The sequence below is a fragment of the Mytilus galloprovincialis genome, chromosome 2 (genome assembly GCF_965363235.1).
Source record: "Mytilus galloprovincialis chromosome 2, xbMytGall1.hap1.1, whole genome shotgun sequence".
Lineage (NCBI taxonomy): Eukaryota > Metazoa > Mollusca > Bivalvia > Mytilida > Mytilidae > Mytilus > Mytilus galloprovincialis.
The window spans coordinates 60441872-60469732 of NC_134839.1; the positions used below are offsets into that span (position 1 = coordinate 60441872).

The 27861-nt window shown below is 31.7% G+C and overlaps 1 protein-coding gene across 1 annotated transcript; it reads left to right on the forward strand.

Moving 5' to 3' along the window:
* Nucleotides 1–82: 82 nt before the first annotated feature.
* LOC143064014 (uncharacterized) lies at nt 83–27192 on the forward strand. Its single transcript, XM_076236508.1, has 7 exons — nt 83–246; nt 10215–10648; nt 12670–13101; nt 15945–18448; nt 18911–19059; nt 19980–20063; nt 20762–27192. The coding sequence occupies exons 1-7, from the start codon at nt 198–200 to the stop codon at nt 20980–20982; spliced, it is 3873 nt and encodes a 1290-aa protein (XP_076092623.1). The 5' UTR covers nt 83–197; the 3' UTR covers nt 20983–27192.
* Nucleotides 27193–27861: the final 669 nt, after the last annotated feature.

The window sequence follows — 27861 nt, forward strand, 5'->3', positions numbered from 1 at the left end:
ATTGCCGAATAAATTATAATTCACCATGCGACAAGTGACGAGAATCTATTTCCGTCCTCGTGCACACGTGCTAAGGTCAATCCCGTCATGCATTTATCAACATGGAGATGAACGAGGTGGTCGCGATCGTTACTGCATACCTATGCTTATGAAAACTACAACACACATGACCGGGATATTGAAAAGGGATTGTAAAAATGCCCAAGATATCAAGAAGAAAACAGTCAAAACCTCAGCACATATGTGGTAAGTAGTAAAACGTAGGAATTTTGTCTATATTTGTATATTTTGCTGGGCGTGAACAGCCTGCATGCACATACATCACGCGTGCGCACGTGACGTTTCATCGACTTAAAGCCTTTACAATGCATAATGTTTTATTGATTTTTAGCAGCCTCGAGTATTGATTAACTGCTACAGCATTCGCTAGCTAGAAACATCAAGTTTATCATTTATTATTATGAAGAAATTCGTGTTGCGTTTGTAAGGATCGTCCGCTATATTTACAAATCGGTAAATAGGTCAAATATGTCAGCTGACCAGGTTTACCTGTAGAATTGTTGACATACACACTCACCTGTATGATTTGAAACGTGCATGCACAAGCATAAGTTCTTGATATGAACTGGCAATTGTTCAAATTTATTGCATGAAGGTTCATAATTTTATATGAATTATTTCAAAGAACAAACTGTCTACTTTCACTTTCTATAAATAATATTTGTTTAAAAATAGTAATATATAAAGCATTTTAAAGTTCAATTTATAACTACTCTGATCATGAGAATATTTTTAATATTGATAAAAAATCATCTCTAATTATGCAAACTATAAAATATCTACTATACATATATATATAGCTGTATACTTTACTATTGGCACAATCCAAATTAATGATTGGAATTACTTTTTAATTATGAAAGAACTAGAAAATGACAATGTATTTTTGGGCATATTAACAACAATACATGCACTGACACTAAGTCAAGTAAATAATTTGAGAATAAATACATATATAATGTAATTTATTATTCTTTTATTCACAATATATATGTGGTTTTTAGTTTGATTCTGACCAATGCTTATATTCCAAATATATATGTATCTATTATTGTTGTTGTTACCGATTATGTAAATCAATTGTATCTGATTTTATGCCCTTTATGGGCCCTGTAATTTGGGAAATAAAAATAATCTATTCTATTCTATTCATGCACTTCAGTTAAGTATGACTGTTCATGACTGAAAATTTATTATATTTTCCACAAATATTAGCCTTTGCAAACTTGTATAAAGTTTTGGTTTAAAATATAATTTATATAGGAAATATCCATTTGAGAGTAATTTTGCTATTACAGAGCATCCCCCCCCCCCCCCCGCCCCCCCAGATATCTTAAAGATTATCCTTTTGAGAGCTGGTGTACTTCATTTAATTGCTTCCGTATGTGGCTTAGCCATCTAAAATGTGGTTTCTTCATCTCATCCCAAAGGCGGATTTGGGGGGGGGGGGGGAGGGCCCAGGGGCCTCCCCCCCTTTTTCTGGGAAAAATTTGGTTGATCATATAGGGAATCATTGAAGCATGACCGAGGTGGCCCCCACTTATGAAAATTTCTATATCCCCCACACTATCCTTTATGTTCTTATACTTACATTGGCTTCTTTTTTGTTGATTTTTTATGCCCTACCTACGATAGTAGATCAAAAGGGGCAATATGTTTTCTGGTCTGGTTCGTCTGTTCGTCCGTCCCGCTTCAGATTAAAGTTTTTGGTCGAGATAAGTTTTTGATGAAGTTGATGTCCAATCAGCTTGAAACTTAGTACACATGTTCCCTATGATATGATCTTTCTTAACCCTTTCCTCCATGGATTTTTTTTCTCTCACATATTTGATTCGCATAGGATTTTTTCAATAAAAAAAAATCATCAGGTTTAAAGTTATAATGCATTGTGAAGAACGAATATTTCATCAATGAAATTCAAGTCAGATATTCTCATGAATATCCTTTTCATATTGGATACAAACTTTTTTAAGTCTGATACAAACATTTTGTAGTCAAAGCGTTTCAACTGAGGTACTACACAGGCGTCAAAAGGCGTCATTATGGAGTATAGGGGGTGGCGTCAAAAAGCGTCATTATGGAGGAAAGGGTTATTTTAATGCCAAATTAGAGTTTTTCCCCCAATTTCACAGTCCACTGAAACATAGAAAAATGATAGTGCGAGTGGGGCATCCTTGACTTTGGACACATTCTTGTTTAGGCCAGACTTTTTATTTTATCTGTTTAACGAGAAAATTTGTAAAAAATTAGGGTCGAGGGGGCGAAATAAAAAAAAAAATAAAAGTGCAAAATTGGTCCAGTCGACACTAAAAATAAAAATAAAACCATTGTAAGTGACTTTTTTTTTTTTTTTTTTTTTTAGAATTTATCAAAATACAAGAACAATGAAATGAGAACAGACCAGTATATTAAACCAGAGAATACATATAGTTTATATATGTCTCTGGTTAACCCTTCTATTAATATAAACATAAAAACTATGTTTTGATTCTGTATTTCCACTAATATAGATCCATGGCACCACTCAAATATATCGACCTCGCTGCATATACACTATATATGTATATACCAGTCACCCAGTCAGGAACCTCTTAGTGTATGCAGAGACATATATATACACATGTGTATATATGTCTCTGGTGTAATAGTCCCAGAGTTAAGCAACTTTAACCTATAAATTGAAACAATGCTTATACGTGGAAATATATACATTAATCAAGAAGATCTAACCAAAAGTATGTTAATGCGTGTGGAATGCGTAATTTTCCCTTTTGGGATCAATTTTTGTCTGTCAGCAGTGCCATTCATGCGTCTGTAGTCATTATCGCAAGAATCCGGATTTCGGTCATAGCGGGTCCGTTTCCGATGAAATCCCGATTCCGATCCGTAGTTCTACAAATTTAAATGTCGGACGAAGAAAAATTAACAAAAATAAACGATGTTTGATACGCTATTTGGAAAGGAATATGACGTTTCTAATGCAATACATGGATGACAAGTTTACTTTAGGCTAATTTCATCAAGTTCTGATGAAGTAATAACTGATTTTGCCGAAAGTTAGAATGATTTGATGTACGCTCTCGTGTAACAAGTATGAAAAGCATGCCACCAGCTTAAAAATCTTTTAGAAGAAAATATATCGTTTATGCCTTGAATTTCTTTACTTTTAAATGAAAATTGCTGTTTCATTGACTTGGTAAAAATTAAATATTACCGATAACGAAATTGACTGAAAGCGAGTATCGTGAACAACACATTTTATTTTTTTCTGAGGATTTCGTAACAGTCGGCGGGAAAAATAATAATAAAAGTAAGAAGCACTACTTTTATTTTTATTCTAAAATCGGGAAAAGTGGAGTCGGCGGATCTCGTTAAACAGATAATAAAAAAAGTCTGGCCTTATTGCTGATTTTATTTGTCCTAAATATATTTTGAATTTGACAGTTGTTTTGGAATGTTTTCTATCGTCTGTATGTCAGGGTTGTCTAATTCACCAGCATGCTGATCCATACAACAGGTCTGATTTTATGTAGCTGGTTTATAGTAAAAGCTTGGTGTAAATGTTGATATTTTTAGTTCACCTTTTCAAATGGCCAAGTGAACTTTTCCCATCACTTGTCTTCTATCATCATCCTCTTCTGTTAATTAATATTTACAAAACACTTCTCTCAAACTATTGGGCCAAATTTAGACAAACTTGGCCACAATCATTATTGGGGTATGAAGTATAGAAAAAAAGTGTCAGATGAATGATCCCGACTATCAACATACATTTTTTGTAGGTGTCCATGTAAACACAGATAACTTTTTTTAAAGAAAAAGAAAGACAAGATCTACAATTAAGTCAACATGGTTGATATCATCAGACAACTCCATATTGGAGTTATTACTCTGCAATGAAGATTTTACCAATACTTTGTGTTTTTGCCTTACATTTGTATATCTTACAGTAAAATCTAACTTAGAAAAGAGACTTTAAAAAGCTATAACATGATCAACAAGTCAAAGTCTATAATAAGTCAACATAATAGAAGAAATCATAATTAAGTTGACTTGTTTAATAAATTAAAGATTTTTATATTGAAAACTAAAATCATTACAAAAGATACAACTTTAGATAGAAACTTTATTTAGCAAAATTGATCAGCAAGGCAAGATTTACAAATATATATGTATGTCATAATGACTAAAATTGTCAGTTAACTATTTAAAGAGTTGCTGCCCTTGCATGATGATTTCCCCCCAAATTGCTATTATTGAAGATGCATGTGAAAGACATGGGCTGTTTAGAGCCTCTAGAGAAACTTCAAGATGGGGCTTTAGTCTTGTAACCTGCTTTTGAAAGTGGTTTGGATGGTTTTCTTAGCTCCATTGTTAGTACTAAATACCCTGGCAAGGTAATTAAGGATCTTGTAAAGAAGCCTTTTGTAGTTTGCTGTACAGTTGGTGTTTTGCTTATTGTTGAAGCCTGTAAAATGACCAACAGTTGTTTACATTGTTGACTTTGTGTCTGACTGTCTATGGTAGATACATGTATTTCCTCATTGTCCCTCGTACCACATCTTCTCATCTTTCTATATTTTTAAGCATAGATTTTGAAACTACCTGTATATAGCTATGAAATGTTATTTTGTGGAATCAGCTACAAACATATAATGATTCGAATTTGGATTTATGTTGGTTATAAATTTGTACGGAATTGATATAGGAATTTATTTACACCTATTTCCTTAAAAGGTGTATGTCTAAATAAAAAAAATTAACAATTTACTGATTTTGTTTTACTTCATAAATCAAGGCCGTAACTACCATTGAGCAAGTGAGGCAATTAAAATTTCGTCAGTGATTTTTTTTATGGTAATTAAATACGGAATATAATTGTCATTTGTTGTTCTGTCACAACCTTAATTTCCGTAACTTGTGATCATTCCTTTTAAATAATTCTTACTCGATATAACTCAGCATCCCAACGGGTGATGTTTCTCGATTACATCAATCTAGTAAAGATAATCATTGTGGATCTCTGGTTAAAAACAGGCTCTTGCAGAAAAAATAAAAGCGATACTGAACGTAAATGAGGAATAATTCTAGTAAACTAATGCTGTTTGTGAACACAATCTGAGTATTGAATATAACTTCATTGGAAATAATCCAAAAACGATAAGTAGACTGATAAATCAAGTACTGGGCATCGCAAGGGGACAGTCCTGTCTGCGTATTCATATCTCCGTTTCACCAACTTTACTTGTTCTCTGCCAGTTTACAGATAAACAAAATATAAATAATATGAAACATGCATGGATTCATTTTTATCCATGTTTCTTTAACCTTAAAAATTGAAAAAAACATCCCGTAAATTCAATTTGACATAATTGAGGAACGGTAGGACCTTTAAAATGGGTTTGTGTCTTTACATATTCGGGACTATGGAATTTCGTGTCTTTATATTCGTGATTTCGGAATCGGACACCCCCAACCACTTACCCCTAAATTTAAAGATTTTGGAACTAACATATCTTATCACCGACTGTTTCCAGAAATAATTTGAAATCACGGACCTACATGTAAACGGCGAAAACTCCATTCCAATACCCCTGTACCCATATCATACAAGTAAACTAACTCAAGATAGAATCATATGTATCTTATCTCATTCTATCCCTAGTTTGTTTACTCTTTGTTAGCATAAAAGCGAGTTTAATATTGTGCAACAGCGACAGTATGATGGTGCTAACAGGAAAGCTAAATTCCTTTTTTTTCCCCGACACAACTACCGATGCTGCTACCGAATTGCTGATGGAGAAGGAATTCGAATCAGAAGAAGACGTCGATCATTATGTTGATGATAGTGTGCTACCGCTAAAAACACAGCCTGCTCTGAAACGATTGAAAACTTGGGAAAGGGCATGCATGAGTGGCGAGAGATTGTGCTGTCTTGTCATGCTCCATGTTTATCGCGATAAGGATGTCAGCAGACAAAATATTCTGAAACGATTTGACGAAACCGGCCATAGAAAAATTGACAAACTCTACTGAAGCGATGGTTTTCTAAGTTCTGGCGACAGACTCAAATTGATATTTGAATGTTTTTCTGACATTTAAAATTAAACGAAATTGTTAAAAATTTAGTGTTAGTAAATGTTTTTAAATATAAAAGATTTATATAAAAAGTGTCCAAATTTAAAACATTGTCAAGCTCTCTTGAAATGCCTAGAATGCAGGATTTTGCACCATTCATTTCATACTCTCCCAAAAATTTTTAGATTTACATAAGACAAGTGCTTGTTTTTATTTCCATAATATGTTAATAATGTTTTTAAAATTTTTGGATTGTAATTTTTTGTAGGGGAAATCATTCACCACATATCATGCCTTTTAGTTCACACACATTGATGGCTATCATTTTATTTTGGTTTCACCTGTAGGTTAGATATCAGTAGTGATCTTTACAGGTATGCATATTATGTGAATTGACATGGTTAAATTTCCCATGAAGTAGTGTGTCATACTAATAGAATGAAGATTGTTTCTTCCTAACTTTTCAAGCAGAATAAGTTTTGTAAGCATGCAGATCATCAGCTTTGATGTCACAATTTGGCAACATGAAATAATTACCACTCTGTTCTGGGATAAATTTTTTCAGTGACTTTCAGTGTGAAAATTTATTATTAAGATATCTCAAAAGTTGTCTCATGCTAACCAATCAGGATTTGATTTCCATTCGGGCGCACCATACCTCACAGTTTTGTGTTGTGTTTTTGTTGCTCAGTATTCTCATTCTATATGGAGTTTTGTAGATGTTGCTCAGTATTCTCATTTCTATATAGAGTTTTGTAGATGTTGCTCAGTATTCTCATTTCTATATAGAGTTTTGTAGACGTTGCTCAGTATTCTCATTCTATATGGAGTTTTGTAGATGTTGCTCAGTATTCTCATTTCTATATAGAGTTTTGTAGATGTTGCTCAGTATTCTCATTTCTATATAGAGTTTTGTAGACGTTGCTCAGTATTCTCATTACTATATAGAGTTTTGTAGACGTTGCTCAGTATTCTCATTTCTATATCTATAGAGTTTTGTAGATGTTGCTCAGTATTCTCATTTCTATATAGAGTTTTGTAGACGTTGCTCAGTAGTCTCATTTCTATATAGAGTTTTGTAGACTTTCTTTGTTTTTCTATTTTTACATGGTGTTGTCAATTTTTCTTTTCTTAATTATTGAATTCATCAATATGATATCTTTTACCTCTCTTTTGTTTAGATTCATAGTACACATGTCTCCAATCAAAATTTGTATATTCTTTCTGTGTGTGTAGGAGTTCAAATAAAGTTCTAACTTCTAAAAATACCAATTTTCAAACCATATTGGGTTGGTTTTTTTTTTGGCAAAAGAAGTAACAAAATTGTGAAGAATGAAAGAAGAAATTAAAGAACTCTAAAAATGTATAATTGGGTTGAATAATTTCTAGCTGAAGGCATGAAATTCACAATGAATTGAAAATTTGTATTTCCTGTTAAATGCAAAGTTTAAAGGCCTGAAAATATTCATATAATTTTCACGTGTCATGTTAAAAGCTGGGATACAAAATCAGATCATTTTATTGTTCATTGCCCACGAACATTGAAATAGTTTTAACATGTTTGTTCTCCATTCAATGACAAGAATGCATAGCGTGTACCAGCGCCCATGCATGACAAGAATTAGGTCAACATTTAAACAGGTAAAGTTTACCTGTTTCACCCCTAATTCATACATGTAATGTACATTCTTATAGCTTAAGGGGAAATAGATAAAAATGTCCACTAAACTTAAGCCATTTAAAATGACCATTACATAATGAGACTAAATGTCTGTTCTAAGCTGTGATATTGTGTAACTTATTTGATCAATATGGGAGATATTGGAAATCATTAAATGTTAACAAACCAGTTTTCCTTGTAGCGTGCAACGTTATATAGATCTTGGTTTTCAATGATTGTGCAAGGTTATACCAAATAGAGGATAGGTTCATGTCATGCAGAAAAAAATGGTGTTAAGTTTACTACAGATCATTTTGGCATATGGAGTACTTGATTAAAATCAATACTAATAAAGAATTTGATATGTAGTCAGAAAATTTAGGGTTTATAAACAATGCATGTCCTTAAAAAGTTAATATATTAATTGACCATTGTTGACACTAGACACTGTATAGACATTGACTAACAGAAAATCAGATTATAAGTTATTCAGGTTTTTTTTCTCAACTTCAGTTATGATGAATAAATATTTAGTTTTTCCTTAGAAGAGCGAAAACAAAACAATAATGAAAGAAAGAGAGTTGTAAAAGCAAATTGCTTGTTTCTGAATCTTTAATATTACCTCATTCGTATAATATCATTTAATGCTGATTTATCTGAATAAATATTGTTTAAACTAAAGAAAGAGAGTTAAGTACTGTCAGTCGATTCATCTTTTTAAAAGAAAATATTCAACATAGTATAAAGACAAAATCAAATGAAATGAGGAGACCTCCCCCCCCCCCCCTTTTTCCAAAAAAAACCAACAAAAATGAAGAAATAAACAAAATATATTAAGTTTTGTCATTATTGATGTTTTCTTAATTTGGGTTACCTATCACCCTTTCACAATTAGAGAAATATTCTGTAGTTGTTTCAATTGTACATTGTTAAGTGGCCTACATAAATATGATTCACCAAAAGTTCAACCACTAAGATAACTACAAATAGGTCATGACAATTTGATTCTATGTTTGGCATGACATTCTGAATTGGAATAACATTTGACTTCTGCCATCAAGGCAAAAAAAAAAAAAAGATGTGATAAAGAAAAGATGCATGGATTTCTGTTTCAAAAATGACATAATTTTCAATTCAAATAGTAATGCAGAAATCACTTCATCTCTGTGATTTAAAGCATTTTTCACCTTAAAACAAAATCCCCTTTTGACACTTAAGCACCTACCATGAGTGTGTGCACATGTTTTGAATTGGTGCAGAGTCATTACTAATTTTTTGAAGTATTTAAATTTTACTTAAAAGAACAAATATTTTAAAATGAAAGATGAAAATCAGTTAAAAAATGAGGTCAAAGTATTTTTCCTTACAAAACATTTCAAACAGTATTAAGATTTGCTTGAGCACATGTTAAATTACAGAAGTTTGGTTAAAAGTAACAGTTCATTTTAAATACATGTTTCCCTCTAACCATAAAATGACAGTAAATCTTTATTATGACGTAACTTTGAGGCAGATCATACTAAAAAAAAATCTTGAAATTTGGACACAGTCAAATTATAAAGACAAAAACAAATGAAATGATGAGAACCCCCCCCCCCCCCTTTTTCCTAAAAAAATTTCATATCTCTAAATAGTGTATGCAAAGAAAAATATATATATTCATATCTTACTTTTTGAAATATTATTGTTTTTAATTGGTATGATTGAAATCAAAACACAATTTTAAGTTTCATTTTTTTTTCAAAAGAAGAGAATAGATCAGCAAGATATGATCTACAAGTAGAGAGGCATGTCTGAAATCATCAGTCAATGTATAAGTTACTGCCTTAAATGATGATTTTATATAATTATTTGTATTTTTGCCTTTGAAAACTGAAATAAAGAATAAATTATGTAGGATAACCTTAGTAATATAACAAAAGAAGTGGGGATAATTGTGCTTTTGCAGAAGGGGTAGTTGAGTCATATTGTAGTTTGAACGAGAGTGACTGTTAAATATGATTAGAAGATGTGGTATGAGTGCCAAAATGATACCTCTCAATCCAATTCACAATGTATAAACAATGACGAGAAGTTCAGAATTGAACAGCCTTTAACACAGAACCTTGTTTATGGTTACACTGAACAGCAAGTTTTAAAGGCCTCCAAAAATAACTAGTGTAAAACAGTTCAAATAGGAAAACCAATGGTGTAATCTATATTAAAAAGGAGAAAATCATATGAACCACACTTACAAATGACAATCCCTGAACAACAGGCTCCTGACTTAAGACAGGTCCATAAAAATGCAGTATACTTGGTCATTTTGATTTATTTGCTTTATTTGTTCACAAATATTATACCACATATGAATACCTTGTACATTAAAGCCTCTTTTGACTTAGTCTCATACATTTTTTGTTTTTTTCTGTAACAGGTGAAGATGAACCAACAAATGGAGAAAGCAACAATGGACCAGTAGGAAAGGATGCTGTAGAAGACAACAATGCAAATATTGTAGTAACAGAGGAGGAGGAGAAGGATGAAACATCCAAAGTAGATAGTGGTGAGGAAAATAATGCAGAAAACTCTGATGATATCATTCCCTTACAACTAGAAGCTGAAGATGTTGATGATTACTCAAACTTGAAATGTGATGAAACTGACGATAGAAATACTTTCGACACCGATTCCAACCACTCCTATGATCATGGTGGAGACTCTGAAGTTGGACAGTCAGAGGAACATAATTTCCATACTCCATCCTCATCTGACCGCATGTGTGATTTCTGTGGAGCTGTAAAGAAAAGTCCTTCTGACCTTGCTCGCCATCTCCTAAAACATACTGGCGAACATCCTTTTAAATGTGATGTAAGTGTAAAAGTTAAGGTAGCTTTTAGTTATTGCTTGGCAGCAAAAGGGGAATAATTATATTTTAGATATTTCTATGACCAGTGATAAATGAATTTTGATTGCTATGCGCTTTTTCAGCACAAGATGGTTTAACAATGTTTCTTAGTAGGGACATACAATTGTGGCAAGGACTAACATTGAATTCTAATGCAATTATTTTGTATCAATGGTTCTGATTGGATGACAGTTAGAGTAAAATTCTCTATCTCCTTGTCTGTAACTAAGGAAGCTGACATTTTGAATTGCTGAATGTATTGACATGTAATTTTTACAATAATAAGCAAAAAAAACTCACATGTTGCACTTAAAAATCTTCTTTTTATCAAATAATATTACTTTCTGAAGCGACACAGAAGCCAGAAATACCTGGTGTTTATGTTTGAAGCCGGAAGCATACCTATGGCGTCACCTAGCGTAGGTACCAAAGAAGATAACATATTTTCATGGAATTTTCTTTAATGAAGACTTTTACACTGAAATAATGATTGAAATTTAATTATGAACTTGTTTTGCATTAGAATAAAGATAACTGTATTGCATTTGAAGCTTTAAGGACGTCCATCAGTAGTTTTACTGTCGCAAATACCCGTTTACCTGTCTGCTATGCGTTGCCAGTTCAACTAAATTTGCGACAGTAAAACTACCGATGGACGTCCTTTAGCTTCAAATACAATACAGTTATGTCTTAAATGGAAAATTTAGAAAATTAATGAAAGGTTCAAACATAGATAAAACAGGAACCAAGTACCCAAAGACCAACATGAAATTCTGCTTGACTTAGTCTAACTCATTGCATTTAAAGCATTACTTACACATACAAAGAATTCATCGCATTGACATTCTGAAAAATAGGAAGCAGTTTTAAAAAAGTTCACCGTAAGGTTCATTTACATGTCTACGGTATCTTTGGATATGAATGGTAATTAATTTGTCAATTCATTTGATTCCCTACAGGCTTTATGATTGCCTAGCTAATTGATGATTTTCAATGTAATTTATTAGGTCTTTCCACCTTTCCGTGGAAAGACCTATTGAATTTGTTCTGATTATTATTATTATTATTTTTTTTTTTTTTTTTCTTCCGCCTAATTTTTTTTCTTGCGTATTATTGATGTTTCAAAAGATGTCGCTTAAATATTTGGAATATGGTATCGTATAGTTTATACGCTTTAAAACTTTACAACTGTGTAACAAAATACTTTACGTTGTAAGAGTTATCTCCCCAAACACTGTTTTTCTTGTGGCCACTACTCCTTCGCAACCGTTAAAGATTACGACAAATTTATTTTACCAAATTGCTCGTTACATCTTCAGGATTAGGATATTCATTTGGACCGAAGCTTTACGGAGACTCCATATGAGAGTTATTCCCCCTTTTCCATTTAATTAAGTGATATGCATTTCTAAATGGTAAACCATAAGTGATAAAGACATAGGGTCTTTAGATTTGGGGTCCTTGGTCGAAAATAATAAAAATGAGGTCAAGGTCAAAGGTCAAGGTCATATTCTAAATTTTGATTTTGGCTTATTTTCATTTATTTTCAAATACCTTATGACATATCGACAAATAATTTTTCATAAATTGTTAGTTGCGACATGTCCTTACTTGTATATTTTGATTGAAAGGGTGCGCAGACAATAAATGGGAGTTTTTACCCATCTTACATTTAGAATTACGCGTAAAGTGATATTACTAATAAACCAAACATATTAAAGACCTTGGGTCTTTTGATTTAAGGTCCTTGGTTTGTGAACTTGAAATTGAGGTCAAGGTCATAGGTTGATATGACGTTCTAGATTTTGACCTTTGCTTTAAATTCATATAAATACATCATAAAGCCATAGGAACTAACATTTTAAACTGATTTTTAATATTTCAATATCAAAATAGATCTTTACTAGTGGAAAGACCTACAATTGTTCTCTGAACAATTGGTTTTTAATTTATTTTAAATCTTTTTTATTGTATTTATTTTCAGCTTTGTGATAAAGCTTTTAAGTCTAAACGATCCTTACAGCATCACCAACATACAGTGCATGGGATCAGTCTAGCTGTTTCCATGGTAGCAATTGATGCCAGTATCACAGCCAACAGAAAACGTAAATCTGATGAATCAGTGGGATGCCATTCTTCCCCAGAGAGTGAAACTAAAAAGATCAAATCAGAAGTTCAGGACTTATACAGTTATCCATCTATGGTCTATTGTGGAGAACCTCAGGGATCTGTTTACATTTCGGACGCATCATGTAGCAGTACTGGTAGCTTTAAGATCAGCCCAACATCAACAAAACTGTGCTCAGAAGATGGCAACAACAGAACTTGTCAAGTATGTGGAAAGACCTGCAGTAAACCAAGTGATCTTAAAAGACATATGATGAGTCATACTGGAGAAAGACCATTCAGATGTAATGTAAGTTTAAAGATTTAATCGTATGCATATTCATACCATCAGTTGAGACAATCAATGGATAAATTATATCGCTGCACATTTTGTACATTGATATTAGAATGAAAAGAAATTATATATGTATATAATAGGTGGGTAATCTGTTTGGAATTAACAATAATGTAGATTTCTGCTAAATTTTGCTACTTTGCATTCTTCTATAAGCAAGTCAGATGACTAGATCTGCATGTGAATGTAACATTTTTGGTGGAAGAAGACTTCAAGTCTTCTGAAGGCCTATGGTGCCGACTTTAAAATCATTAAACCTCAGTATGCCGCATTCGTTTCTGTGTATTACAATTTCATAACAACTTCTGATTACTGACACCGATTTTTACACATGATTAAGCATCTGAATCATTTAATTTGTAAATTAGGATTGAAAAACAATCACAATCGTAAATATGTACCCTTTTATTTATGTAAATTATTAGATTTCATCTCATCTACATGAATGTTATTTGTTTACTTGTAACCGGATGTTTTTACTGTCGATATTTGTAGTATGCATGCGTGAATTTGGTATCGGGACAACTCACCTGTTTACATGTTCACCCTTGGTCTGTTCGTCCTAAGTTCTTTCGCCTGTAAAGTATGTTCGCCCTGTGTTCATTCTCTTTACTCTTATCAAGGACATTTTATAATATGTCCTTGAATTTTTTTTAAAATATTAATATTAATTGTATTGTTAAAAACTCTAAAACACGATTAAGTGAAAATCATCTGTTCCTTATTTTGTTCCCAAGGTAAGGCAATCGTGTTCAGCCAATCAAATTCTGTGTTTCTCATGATCAATTAATAAGCCAATCAAAATCTTTTTCTCTGAAGATTATTCTAACATGCTTGATTTTGAACTTGTGTTGTTTTCATCTAATTGTAAAATCGTGAACATGGCATGTGGATTTTCATCTGCAAGCAGGTTCTTACACAGCTTAAGGATAAAAGCATGGCTGATTGACAAAATTCAATGATGCAGTACTACCATAAAGATAATAAAACTAACTTATTGACATAATACTTGTTGTAACATATTTTATTTTTGCATTCAATTAAATCATTTAAAGGACAATGTACTATTCTTTTTTCACAAAGACCAACAAACAGGTTGGGAACATGCAGCTCATTTGAAGTGTTGTTCCCAACCTGTTAAAGGTTCATCTTTGTGCATAATTCAAAATTGAAAATTTCAACAAGCAATATTCTTACACAAGAAAATAAAACCCTGGTCTGCTAGCTACATGTTCATCTTTTCTATCGATTTAATAACTAGAATCATGCAAACAGACTTAAGAAAAAGGCATGTAAGTTCATCATACAAATATGACACTTTTTCTAGACAATCCAGATCGTGCAAAATACTTCGCTAAAAATTGTAACCTTTAAAATTGTTGTCATACACTAAAAAACCCTATGTGAACTTTTAAATGTTGGCGGGTATGTAACAAGTCTTACTATTTTTATGCCCCATTTATGGGCGTTATGTTTTCTGGTCTGTCCTGCTTCAGGTTAAAGTTTATGCAGGCCCGTAGCCAGGAATTTCCAAGGGGGGGGGGGTTTATTTGGACCCACGAACTCTACTTTAACAGTGCCTATTTGTTTTCAAGGGGGGTTCGTCCGAACCCCTCGAACCCCCCTTGGCTATGGGTATGGTTTATGGTCAAGGTAGTTTTTGATGAAGTTGAAATCCAATCAACTTGAAACTTAGTTCACATTTGTTCCTTATGATATGATCTTTCTAATTTTACTGCCAAATTAAAGATTTTACCTAATTTTCACAGTCCACTGAACATAGAAAGTGATTGTACGGATGGGAAATCCATATACTTATGACACATTCTTGTTTTAAGAAAAAAAAATATGTCATGACGATAAAGGAACAAAGCAGGCTGGGTTAGTGGGGCTGCTTTTATGGTAATTCAAGTTACCTTTTATTCACCTTCTTCCACCTCAGAGCTATCAGCTCTTTGATTATACTGGGGATTCATTATTATTTGTTGGATACTAATTTTCGTGGATTTCATTGGCACTGATGAACCACAAAATTTAGTATTCAACGAACTACAAATTTTCCAAAAGGTAAAATGCAGATCATGGCAAAACAAAAAAAATAAATATCCACGAACATGCAAGTTTTTCTTAATCCACGAAAATTAGTACCCACGAAAATAAATGAATCCACATGTAACAATACCTGTCCAGAAAATGTCAGTTAGACAGAAAGCTTTTAATTTGAATTGATTTCAAGTCAATTTCTTTTGGAAAACGTTTTGACAGATATTTAATGTGAAACTCAACTAATTTTATACAGTAGACTACATGTACACCTAATGAGATATCGGTTAAACGAATATATCGGCTATTGTAATATTATTTCAAAACACCAAACCCTTCCCTATATGTTTAATGTTAATTTCATCGTGTAATCGAATATTGGATAAGAATATTCAGGTAAATTTAAAAAATACATTATGTATGGTATGATTACCAGTGATTTGACTTTTTTATTTGGTATCATTGGCTTTACATACCAACAAGCATGACAAGAGACTCAATATATACATGTTCTTAATCTATTAAACATTGTTTAAATTGGAATCCGAACAAAATAAAAAAAATCAAACTGATAATAAGCATTTTGAGTAAGTGGTGGCATTCAGTATATGGTTATTTATAAATAAATGTTTTTATATTTAAGTTAACTAAGATAATTCACTATTCTGAAGATACATATTCTCTTATCTCTAGATAAACATCATTGAAAACAGAAAGCAACTTGGGTATCAATGTTTGTATATCATATTTTTCAGATTTGTGGGAAAGCTTTTCGTGCTAAAAATAGTATGTTTTACCACCAAAAATCATCACATGGCCTCAATATTGAACTAAGTCCCGGACTGCAGGAGCGTTTCATGAAATTAAAAAAGCAAAATCGTCTGAATACTTTGATGAGCCAGCCAAATGGATGTTCAATATCATATACGAACGAAGAACCTAAAGATATCCATATCCACAATGATCCACAGATGGCAAGTTCTCTACTGTTACAAAAACTAGGACAAAAAGTCAGATGTGCTAACAATCAAGTGCTGTATAGTTATGATATCAATACACACGAGGAAGGGGAGGTGGAATTGGATGAAAACACCGGACTCTTCAAACAGTCAGGAAGCATCTTTAACAAACCACTAGTATCAGCAGGACATATAAAACCAGAACCTTTAAAACTGACCAATAGTATGGTGGGCATGCAAATTGTACAGGAGTCACACAAAGTCAAGCGCCACATCTGTGTTAAAAATGAAACTGTTTTGGTGACCAGGTTAGATGGGGTGGATGTACTCACTGCAAAAGATGTCTCTTTGTATAAATGTTACCTGTGTGGCAAGCTTTTTGATGATCTGCTGAAAATTCAGTGCCATCTATCGATGCATTTTCAAAGGGATCTAACTCTTTATCGTTGTCAGCTATGTGATGACACATTTTGGTTTAAGTATCGGGTCATAAATCATATCCGTAAAAATCACCCTAAAGAATCAAACCTGGCTTTAAAGAAAGCTGAAAAAGATTTGAGGGAAACATTAGATGATAAACCATCAGTAGATATCATTGAAATTGAAGTCACAGTAAAAGAGGAAAATGACAAGAAAAAGAAAGAGGATACATTGTCATTGATGGAAGGTGATGAAAAAGTGAAGGTTGATGAAATGGAAACTGAAAAAGATTCAAAGCAGAATGAAGAGATTGGGAAAAACAAAGAGCCAATCAAAGATCCTGAAAAGGAGAAAAGAGAAGAGCAGCAAAATGACCAAATGGAAGAAACTACCTCAATCAAAATTGAAGAAAATCCAGTTGATGAAAAAGAAGGGGATGAAGACGTTGTATCTACCTCAGATAAAGATATTACCAAAGATGTCCCTGTTCCTGACCTCTATGACTTGTCCAATAAAGCTATGAAGTATGATCCACTTGGAAAATTGTACAAAGGAATAAGATTTAAGAAGAAACCTAATGGATCTTTCATATGTTTACTTTGTAGGAAATCATTTTACAAGGAGTCGGCTTTACTGCAGCATATCAAAATTCACAATCAACAACACATCTGCTACTGTGAGCAATGTGGCGACGGCTTTATGGAGTATGGGAAATTAAGGTTGCACATCATGGGAGATCATAAGAAAAACGACGATGATGATGCTACAGCCCTGCCGTCAGCTACAGCAAAGAATACATTACTCTCTTCTTTGTTATCAAAAACCTCACAATGGCACAAACCTCCAACTCCGAGTATTCCAGTCCCCAATGATAAGATTTTTGAGAAAGCCAGAGAAATTCTGCAAAAAGAAGGAATACAGGAAGATGTAACAGTTGTGTTACCAAGTGAACCAGATGAAGAGAATTCTACTGAGACAAGGAAGGCTAACTTAGACAATATTCTATCAAACCAAGAATCTGAGATATTTGTACAGAAGAATTCTGATGAATCTGAAATCCAGATATCGCCAAAACGTCTTCTGATGTCCAAACTGCTATCAAAATCAAAAAGAAAATCATCACAACCTATAAAATTGGAAAATACTGACCCCATGGATTGTGAAAATGTTGTGGTTACCAGATCTGACTCAGAGAGGGAGATATTTACTGTAAAACAAGAGCCTGTTGTAGATGAAAAAGAGTTGCTTCCCCCTCCAGTCTCCATTCCAGTTCCAATATCTACTTCTTCCTTTCCTGTCATCAACAGTGAACTGATGGCTGCCAAACTCAATAATCTAGCAATGTTGCATCCTGGGATACATCCTGTTGTTATGGCTAACACTCTTGCTACACTAGCGGCCCAAGGTGTACCAATCACTTCTCAGGGAATGCTGCTTGCCAGTGGAAATATTCTCTCTGGCATAACTCCTGGTCTCCCCATGGTAGCCCTTCCACCTCAAACCAGTAATGGGGTATTTGGCACATCGATTCCACAGATTCAACAACCAGTACAAAGTAATCCTACAATTAGTGTACCGATTTCCCTGACAATTCCAAAACAAGAAAGTGAGGACGCAGTAGTTATTAAAGAAGAACCTAAAAGTCCTATAGAAAATATTGATTCTAATTCTAATCATTCCTCTAATGTCTCAAATGATGAATTATCAGAATCAGATCGAGAAAAACTTGTTGGATGTCCAAGAGTTCAGTGGAATGATCCCGATAAAAGTGAGCCTTTGCTTGAAGGGAATCCCAGCAATTTACCATTAAGTTTACAACAAGGATGGGGATTGTCTTCAGATGGGAGAAAAGTCACATCATTATCAAGGACACATTCAAGGTCAGTTATTAATATATTCAAAAGGTCATCAAAATTCATTATGTATAAATCTCGTGAGTCTTGTTATTTCATATTTGCAAAAATTTCATGCTCAATTGGAACTTTTTCTTGTTAATATAGTTCCAACTAATGAGTAAATGGAGTTTGTTTTAAAAAAATCTTTTGATGATACGGAGTGAAAACCTGCAATTGATTGAAACTGTTACTTTATTTTTGGTTTTGACAATATTCTCTTAGGCAGTATTCTCTTAGGCAGTTGAAGAGTTATGGTACTTTTTGAATTGACAGTGACACCAATATATGTTATAAAAACCTGATTTGCTGTAATTTAAACAGCCTCTAGTTAGTTGAGTTGAAATCTTCTCTAACTTCAGACTTTAAACATTTCATTTTAAACTAATTAGTACGTAAATAGTCAGTAAATATGGTCATCAAATTAAACATTTCTACATTGTTTTGCAGATTGCCAGTAGTCAGTACTCCAGTAGACAGAGAAAAAATTTGTAAACCAACAGTGTTAGCAGATGGAAGGACTGTGTTCAGATGTCCTTTCTGTAATAAAGACTTCTTATCTTACTCGGACATCAATAGACATATGGACTTTCACGAGGGTAATTAATAATATTGCAGATATTAAGTCATTAAAAATTTAGTATTTCCATTTTCATGTATTCTTTTTGTACATTTGTCTGTACGCTATATTAATGATGGCATTTTTTTAAATATTGATTTTTTTTTTTAATCCATATGTACATTGTAATGAATAAACACTAAACATTTACGTTTCTAAAGAAATCATAATTTTTGACATCTTTGAACAGTTTTTGTCATAACAACAGTTCTCTTTTCCAGACCATCACTAAAAACAAAACGAAGAGACTTAAAACTATGATTCAAAAAGAGGGATGAAAGATACCAAAGGGACAGTCAAACTCATAAATCGAAAATAAACTGACAACGCCATGGCTAAAAATGAAAAAGACAAACAGACAAACAATAGTACACATGACACTCGTGCATTGTAGAGTTGTAAATAAATCCTTAAGGTGACATGTGATGCCATTTAACCACACCATTTCATAAAATAATACTATTAACACCTTTATTAATTAGTTCATTGTTGTCTACAGCTATAAAATGCACCTAGCTGATTATTGACTTTTCTGTTAAAATGCACCTAGCTGATTATTGACTTTTCTGTTAAAAGTCGTAATGAGTTCAAGGTGAATTCTGATTATTGTCTGATCAGGTAAAGTCTTGAGAAACCCCCATGAAAGTAAACAGGATAGATAAAATTGAATTGTTATATTTCTCTCGCCAAATTCTTTCGCCAAAAATGAATTTTAATCGCCACAATTTTAATCTCAAGTGGAAATCCTTGATTATACAGCTATGATAAATATATCCACTTGCCAATTAATATTGCTACAGAGGTATTTGATATAAAAATTTTACTTGTTAATCTTATTGCTTATGATATATATTACATATATTTATTAACTTTTTATAAATTATTATTTTCTATTTACAGACATCAGACCATTCAAATGTAAATACTGTGAATATTATGCGAGGACCAACAGCCAACTTAAAGTACATATGATGAGGCATCAAGGTTGGTGTTAAAGTTCATCAAATAAAAAATCACAGAGCTTTTATCTTTCCATGTTTTTTTTTCTGTTTATGAAAATGATAGTCGTCTTGTTTTAAGGGGTTAACAAATTCAGTGAGGTATCAATAAGGGACCACTGCATCAACTTTGTCACAAAAACTAAAATTAATTGGTGGTAAATATGAATGTTGACATTGCAGCCAAAGGGAGATAATCAAAATAACTTTTTTTCTTTATATATTATAAAATGCATATTTATTAATGTTTTTTCATTAACAAGATTTGCTTGTAACGGCTGTAGATAAAATATACTGCTCCTATTTTTCACATGGCAGGAAAGTTCATTTAAATTCTAAAATCTTCCAACTTCGTACAGATGCTTGCCTCTGGCAAGCTTAGAAAAAATATGAGTTGAAGAACTGCTGCTTATGCTAACTTTAATGAATAAGAGCAAGAAAACATTAAATTAGAAATTTTAAGTTGAAATGCTAAAGAAAATTAATTTAAAAAGTTTTAACAAAAAAAGAGGCCTTAATCTGTTTTAAAAACCAAAACACTTACCTACCGGTAATGTGGAAAAAATTATGTCAGCTACAGCCTACAACAGAATCACATTAATCTAGGAAAATCTATTTATTTTTTTTTCACAGGTTTTCAATCTTTACATGCAAGTAAATTAATGTAAACACTTTTTTTAACAGGAATACGTGAATTCTGCTGTAAGCTATGTAACTATAAAGGTGTTACTCAATCTGATCTGAATCGACACATGAAATCACAGATTCACTTACTGAAGGCCAAGCATGCATGTCCACATTGTGACGAAGGATTTGTTACTCCACGCAACCTGGATCGTCACCTTGATGGCAACTGTATTGTCAAAATGCAAAAGCTTGAAACTGGGGAACTTATTTTAAAGTGACCTACATTTAAGTTTTATTTTTAAAGTAGCATGCTTGGGGTAATTAAAAACAAGATAAAGTCCATTTGAATGTCTTTTTCTTAAGGATGTTTGATGGGGGATTTGCCTCCTGGATGAGAGAAATTTTCAGATAGATATTTTTAAAGAAAGGCCTCTTGAAAGGGGAGTGAGTTAACAAAATTAATGCAATTTAACAATGTTTAAATAGACTGAGTTTAGACATGAACTTTTTAAAAAATTGTTTTAATGTGTGTTTGTGTACTTCAATCAAAGTATCATTGTTATTTTTAATGTTGGGTAAGATGATGGTTATTTGTTAATATTTTTTCTTATTTTATATATGATGCTTTTGTGTTGCAGTTTTACCTCAGTTATTAAAATACATTCACTATTTCATTCTAAAATTGATCATTCCTTTTGTTTATGATTCCAGAATTATATATATATATATAGTTGGAAGTTTTATCTATCATTTAGTTTGTACATATTTATATTTTTATATTGGTTTATCTTTTCATATTTTATTACATATTTCTATCATTCCAAAAGATTTTCTGTACTAAGGAAGAAAACGATTGTTTTTTTCTGTTATGTTTAATGTGTTACAATTTATTTTTTGTCAGATTTATTTTATATGATTCAGTTTTTAACTCCTGTATGCTTAATTGATGATTAGCTCAAACATATCTAAAGATGGTGTCTCATATGGGAGAGCTCAATCATTGACACCTGTAAGCTATATAAGAGAATGATTGATAACTGTGTATATAAACTTCGAGGGGGTCCTCTTCCTATATACAAGGTGATAGGACGTGCCGCTGGAATAGTTCACCTTTTCAAGCTTGAATTTATGTGAATAGGTAAGGAAAACTATCAGAAATATATGATAAGGTCAATAAAGTTCCAATAACTTGGTCTGTCATCTTTCTTGGTGTTTCCAGCTGTGTTTTATCAACCTATTTTCACTCATTTGGCACTTTGGTATTTCACTGTTACATTACACACCGAACCAAACCAAAACCATATGGGGAAATGGTCACATTTTTACCTACCTAATATATGAAAAGGTTTACATTTTTGAAATCTAAATTATATGAAAAGGGTGGGGTAACAGAAACCCAGCAGCACACCCTATCAATTAAATATTGAAGTGGCTCCCCGGGAAATAATCTGTAAAATCAGAAAACAGTTTTTAAAAAACTGCATTACATTGCTTTCTTAACATGTATCTTTTAATTAGGATTCATCAATCAGTTTTCATGGTCTGATAAGTGTGATTAATGTATTGTGAAATGACATTCATTGATGTTTGGTATAGAAATTGAAGTGTATTATATATATATATTATGAATTAGAATTTATACCTATCCACTCATACTACCACACATTGTATATAGATATAGATTGTTTAGGATTTTATTTTTATGAATACTTGTGTTAAGAGAATCAAAACAAAGAACACTGTACTTCTTTTACAGCCTATTGCATTGAGTGTGTTGGCAAAGGTTATATCTTTTGATACTTGCTTGCTTGCTGAACTGTGAAGTTGTTATTATGTTAGGTAAATTACCCTCCTTTAAGAGTAGATTAGTCCGATAAATAACCAATCTATCTGTCTGTAGGACCAGTCTTCTTTGAAAGGAGGCTAGTATACCTTACCTAATAATGACTTCACAGTTCAGCTAGGAAGCAAGCTAACAAAAAAAATTACCTTTACCTACACACTCAATGAAATCTGCTATAAATTTTAAGAAAGGCTTCCCAATTTAGCTTAGCAAATTTAACACCTTTGAAAGTTCATGCTGTTATAGAAATGTTTGTAAAAATAGTCCATATAAATAACTAATTGTTCTTTAGTTGTGTTAGTAAAGGGTTTTAACTCCTTGCAAGAGGTACAGTAATAGCAATAAAAGGAATATGCGAAAAAGATAAATAACCTTTTAATTAAAGATAAATTACATGTATCTGAAATGAAGTAGACATCAGTTACCCATCTTATTATGAATGAAAATTGGTTCTGAAAGTAAAAAATTAGCTTACATGGATATCTGTAAGATTAATAATTAATTTGCCAAAGGTTTCCACTCAATTAATTAAATTACAATTCAAAGACTAGATTTTTATGATCAGATAACTTTTAAGATTATTAAAAAAAATCTGTGAAGATAATGAATATTCCCTCAAAATTTTGATGACTAATCAAAAAACATATTTTGTAGAAGACCCCTAATACATTGAAATATGTAATGATTTGCCTTTCTTGTCAATCATAAATGAATTTCAGCTCTGGTTCATTTCACTTTAAACATGCATGAACTTTTTCTTTAAATTACATCTACTATAAACGTCTTCTTTGTACGGCACATTCCAAGTATGATTTTTTAATGGCAGTGTAGTATAGTGATAAAATTGTGATAGCACTGTTATGTTTGTAAAGTTTATGTTTTTGAGGGTGGATATTTTATGGACATGTATATATAAATTGTTTTTATCAATGTTTATTACCCAGTATATATGGTGTACAATTTTGTTAATAACGTTATATGAAACCATAACCATAATCTTCAACATCTTTCAATTGAGATTTTCCTCATTACAATTTTTAAAGGCGGTAATATTTAACTGTTTTTACATTTAAAAAAAAGTTATAATTCCAGTAATGATAGCTGTTTAAATTAAAAACAATTGAAATTAGAAATTAATTCATTACAGAAGTTTCAGGAATTGACCTGATGCAATATATGAGAAGGGTAAATGTCTTGTTAAGTCCCATTAGTTATTATGACATTTTGGAAGTATATGGTATATATTTTGCATTTTTAAAAGTCTATTTAGAAAATTGTTGAAAATTATTTTACTATAGATTGAAGGTGTAATTTCCAAATAAGCCCATTGCTGGATAATGGTTGTTGTCTGTTTGATTCATATTCCAATAAATGTAACGTAAAATATATGTAACTTTGTTGTACAAGTTCGTAGACAAATACATTATGCTGTCTTCAGAATTGTGTTTGTCGATTCATTTTCTATATTTTGATTTTGAAATGGAAGTTAGGCATTTATTTGTTTTATAACTTACATGGTTCAAATAGCGGGAAGTCAATGAAATCTGATGGCAAATTTTGATTAGACTTGTCGAAAAATCAATCATTCCAACAACAAATTCTGTAAGTTTATGAATGTGAATTAATTGTACATTTGTGATGAATAGGTTAAATATGTATATAATTGTTCTTCTAATACTGGGTATTTGTTGATTGACATTTTATTCTATTGTGAAGTTTTATTTTTATATAGATAACTAATAGGTCATATGATTCCATTTTCACAAATCAATATATTGTGGTATTTCATCTTTCACAAGTTTTCAAAGATTATAAGGTTAATTTTGTTATTGTTATATTGTATAAGAATTTTAATATTATTATAGTTTATTATTGACTCTGATGGTTTCCTTTTTCTGAGATTAATAACATTGAAACATTTTAATCCAATATATAGAAATTTTATTTGTCTTTCCCAGGCCAGACTCGCACCTAAATGCATTCAGTCTGTGATAAATTTCCATGAGCAAAAACTGTAAAAATTAAATACTATGTCTGTATAAAAGTTTTATATTTGAAGGAAAATGAATATCTAAATTACTATTTACACTTGAAAAAAACCTGGTTGAATTGAAGTTTTCCTAGTGCTTATATACATAAAGCACTACTCTTACACCTAACATTTCATGTAATGGATAAGATTATGAATAAATGAATTCTCTCATAAAATTTTAAATGTGGAATAAATTGATTGTATTATCTGGTAAGCTTATGACTTTTAATTATTTATCCATTTTCTCAAATATTCAAATAAAGAAAGTATTCACCAAGACAAAATAGCACATGCATTGTACAATCATCAAAGCAAAAATTTCAAGCTATTAAATAAAAATTTTGTCAGAAATTAAGGTCTATTGAAAAGATCTTGGAAACCAAGTTATAGCTCTTATATCTTCAATCACAACAAATGAAAATATTTTGGAACAAAAGTAAGCAGCATATATGGGTCCATTTGTGTACATTCCAATTTTACACTATTATTTTGTTGTTGTTAAGAATATATTTAAAAGCATGTTATTATTAGAAATAATTTGTTTATATCACACATTTCCTTTCTTTTTTTAGAAAGATTGTTTGATTAAAAATTGAAAATAATTAATTCACAAATTCTTTGCCCTTGTCTAAATTTTGCAATTATTTTAATACCTTGTTACAGAAGCTGTGATTGTCTGAAATTTTTAATGACCAATATTATTCTTATCATATTTGTTAATAGACTTCCTAAACATTTTATGCTTCTGTTTTATAATTGTTTCATTTAATAGGTAGATATATGATGATGAAATTATTTTCAACTGTATTTTTCTGAACCCTTGAATAAGTGAATATTCACAGAATTTGTTTTACAATGACCAGAGTTTTTTATTGATCTGAAAATTTGTATTTCATCATTGTTGTTTTTAAAATATATCAGAATTCACAAACCATTTTATCGATATCATCTTGGTAACTCATTATACGCAAATGTTTAGATATACATTCTGTGAACACTTGTAAATGCTGTGCACTTTACCTTTTCTTGTGCTTTCATTTGTAAAAATCAATCATTTAAGTAGTTTTAGTCAGGGAATATTGATACAAAGTCAGACCTCTGTAACAACTGGTGTAGAAACGTTACTTTTGGGAATTTCTAACAGCAGAATTTATCTTACATTATATTATGTACCATTTACCAAAATTTGTTCATGGGAGACTTAAATATCTTAAAAAAGACAGCTTTTTAGAGAGGGTAGGGGTCTCAACATACACATTTGGGTACTGACATCATATTTTGAATAAGAAAATAACAACCCATTTATATATACTTCCCAGGTATGATCTTATTCAGATGCCAAAGACATGATGTCATTCATATTATGAAGATAAATAGATATAAGAACACATTTTTACAGACATTTAACTGAAGATGAACACATATGACCTATTGATATATCAATGGCGGATCCAGAGGGAGTTGGAACTCACCTTTTTTTTCAACGATCAATGCATTTGAATGGTGACATATAGTTGGAACACTCACACAACCTTTTATCCGGGGTTGGTAACACCCCCCCCCACCCCCCCCCCCCCTGAAAAAAAGAACTGGATCTGCCCCTGTATATTACCTTGGTGAAATTGCACCCTAACTCTATATTTTACATTCCATAAAATCTTAGTTTACCTTTATAGAGCCCCCCAAATCCCCCTGTGATTGGCATTTAGCTTTATGCATTCATAAAATGATAAGAAATTGTTGGGTTGCAGAAGTAAATTTTTATCAACATAATAATTAGATAAATTTGCTGTACATACTTTTCTATTAACTAAATTATCGGATTTACCTTCCCTTCCTCTGGATTAAATCTTGCTTATTATAGTAACAATTTGGAATGATCATTTACTCTCAAGTGAGATCCAAGATGGGGAAGGACTCTCATGCTACCTCAAGTTTATATCTTAATCAGTTTCTTTGTATTGTTTGAACTGTAAAAGATAGTTTATGGTGAAAAGTTTATTAATTGCAACCATAACAAAACAATTGTTAATGTATTTTCACTTATCTGGTTAGTTTCTAGCTGAATTGTAGACTTGTTTTTCTTCTCTTAATGAAAATATGAGTATTGACAATATCCCTTTATAATGTCCAGTTTTGATTGTTTTTGGATAAACATAACTAGAATGATACTGATTTTGTTAAAAGATTTTTTATGGTTAAACCACCGTACATGAAAATATAGAGATGTGTTATACAAGTGTTCACTATAAGACCAAAGTACACAGATATGATCAACTATTTTTACCAATGATGGATATTAAGAAGTTGAATAATGTAATCTATAAAAATCTTTTTAAGTATGTATGTTGTTATTTTTAAAAAATACTGTTAATATACAAAACCATTCAAACAGATCATGACAATTAAATACAGATTAAAAAAGAAGTTATTTGCTTTTTTTCTTTTTTTTTGCTGTTGTAATTTCATACTTTCTAGAGTAAAAACTTATCATTTAACGTCTTTCTACACCAGTTTAGTCCTTCTTTTGTTTATATCACTACCTCCTCACAGAACTTGTATTAAACCAAATTGTATATTGGTAATCCAACAATAAATGTTTTAACACCCAAGTATCTTATTTGTTATTTTGCTCCCTGTTCATTATTATATTTCTATAGGTCATTTGATGTCAATCTGAAGCTAATTGGCATTAAGAGTTACTGGTACTGTGGATTCATTTATTTGCGTGGGTACCAATTTTCGTGGATTGAGAACAAAATTTTTTCGTGGATATCTAATTTATTGGTTTTAGCAAAGTCTGTTTACATTCCTTTACAAAATTTGTTATTCGTGGAACATTTGAATTTCTGGTTCTCCTGTACCCATGAAATCCACGAAAATTGGTATCCAACAAATATTAATGAATCCACAGCCACCTACATTTGCATTATTTTGTTTGTATTTTCAGCTCAACTGGTCGACCATCAGCATATTAATTTTCTCCCAAAATCCCAGTCTGGAAACAATATCTTAATCAAACTTGGTTTTATAATCCCCCATTTGACAAAGAAGACTATTGATTTGAGGACAAAGGTCAATGTCACAGCAGCTATTGATAGATTGATATTTGTACAAAATTTCTATCTCTTGGACCATAAGTAAAATTAAGAAGATCTGGTATGGTTGCCAATGAGACGATTCTCCACAAGCGACTTAATGACATAGAAATTAACAAGTATAAGTCACTGTACACATTTTATTTATTAGTTTCCGTGCTTGAAGATCATTATTCACCATGTT

Coding starts and splice junctions, on each gene's coding strand:
- LOC143064014 (XM_076236508.1), top strand. CDS start 198: ATGCCCAAGATATCAAGAAGAAAACAGTCAAAACCTCAGCACATATGT. Junction 13,102..15,944: donor AAAGACCATTCAGATGTAAT/GTAAGTTTAAAG, acceptor CATATTTTTCAG/ATTTGTGGGAAAGCTTTTCG. Junction 20,064..20,761: donor ACATATGATGAGGCATCAAG/GTTGGTGTTAAA, acceptor TTTTTTTAACAG/GAATACGTGAATTCTGCTGT.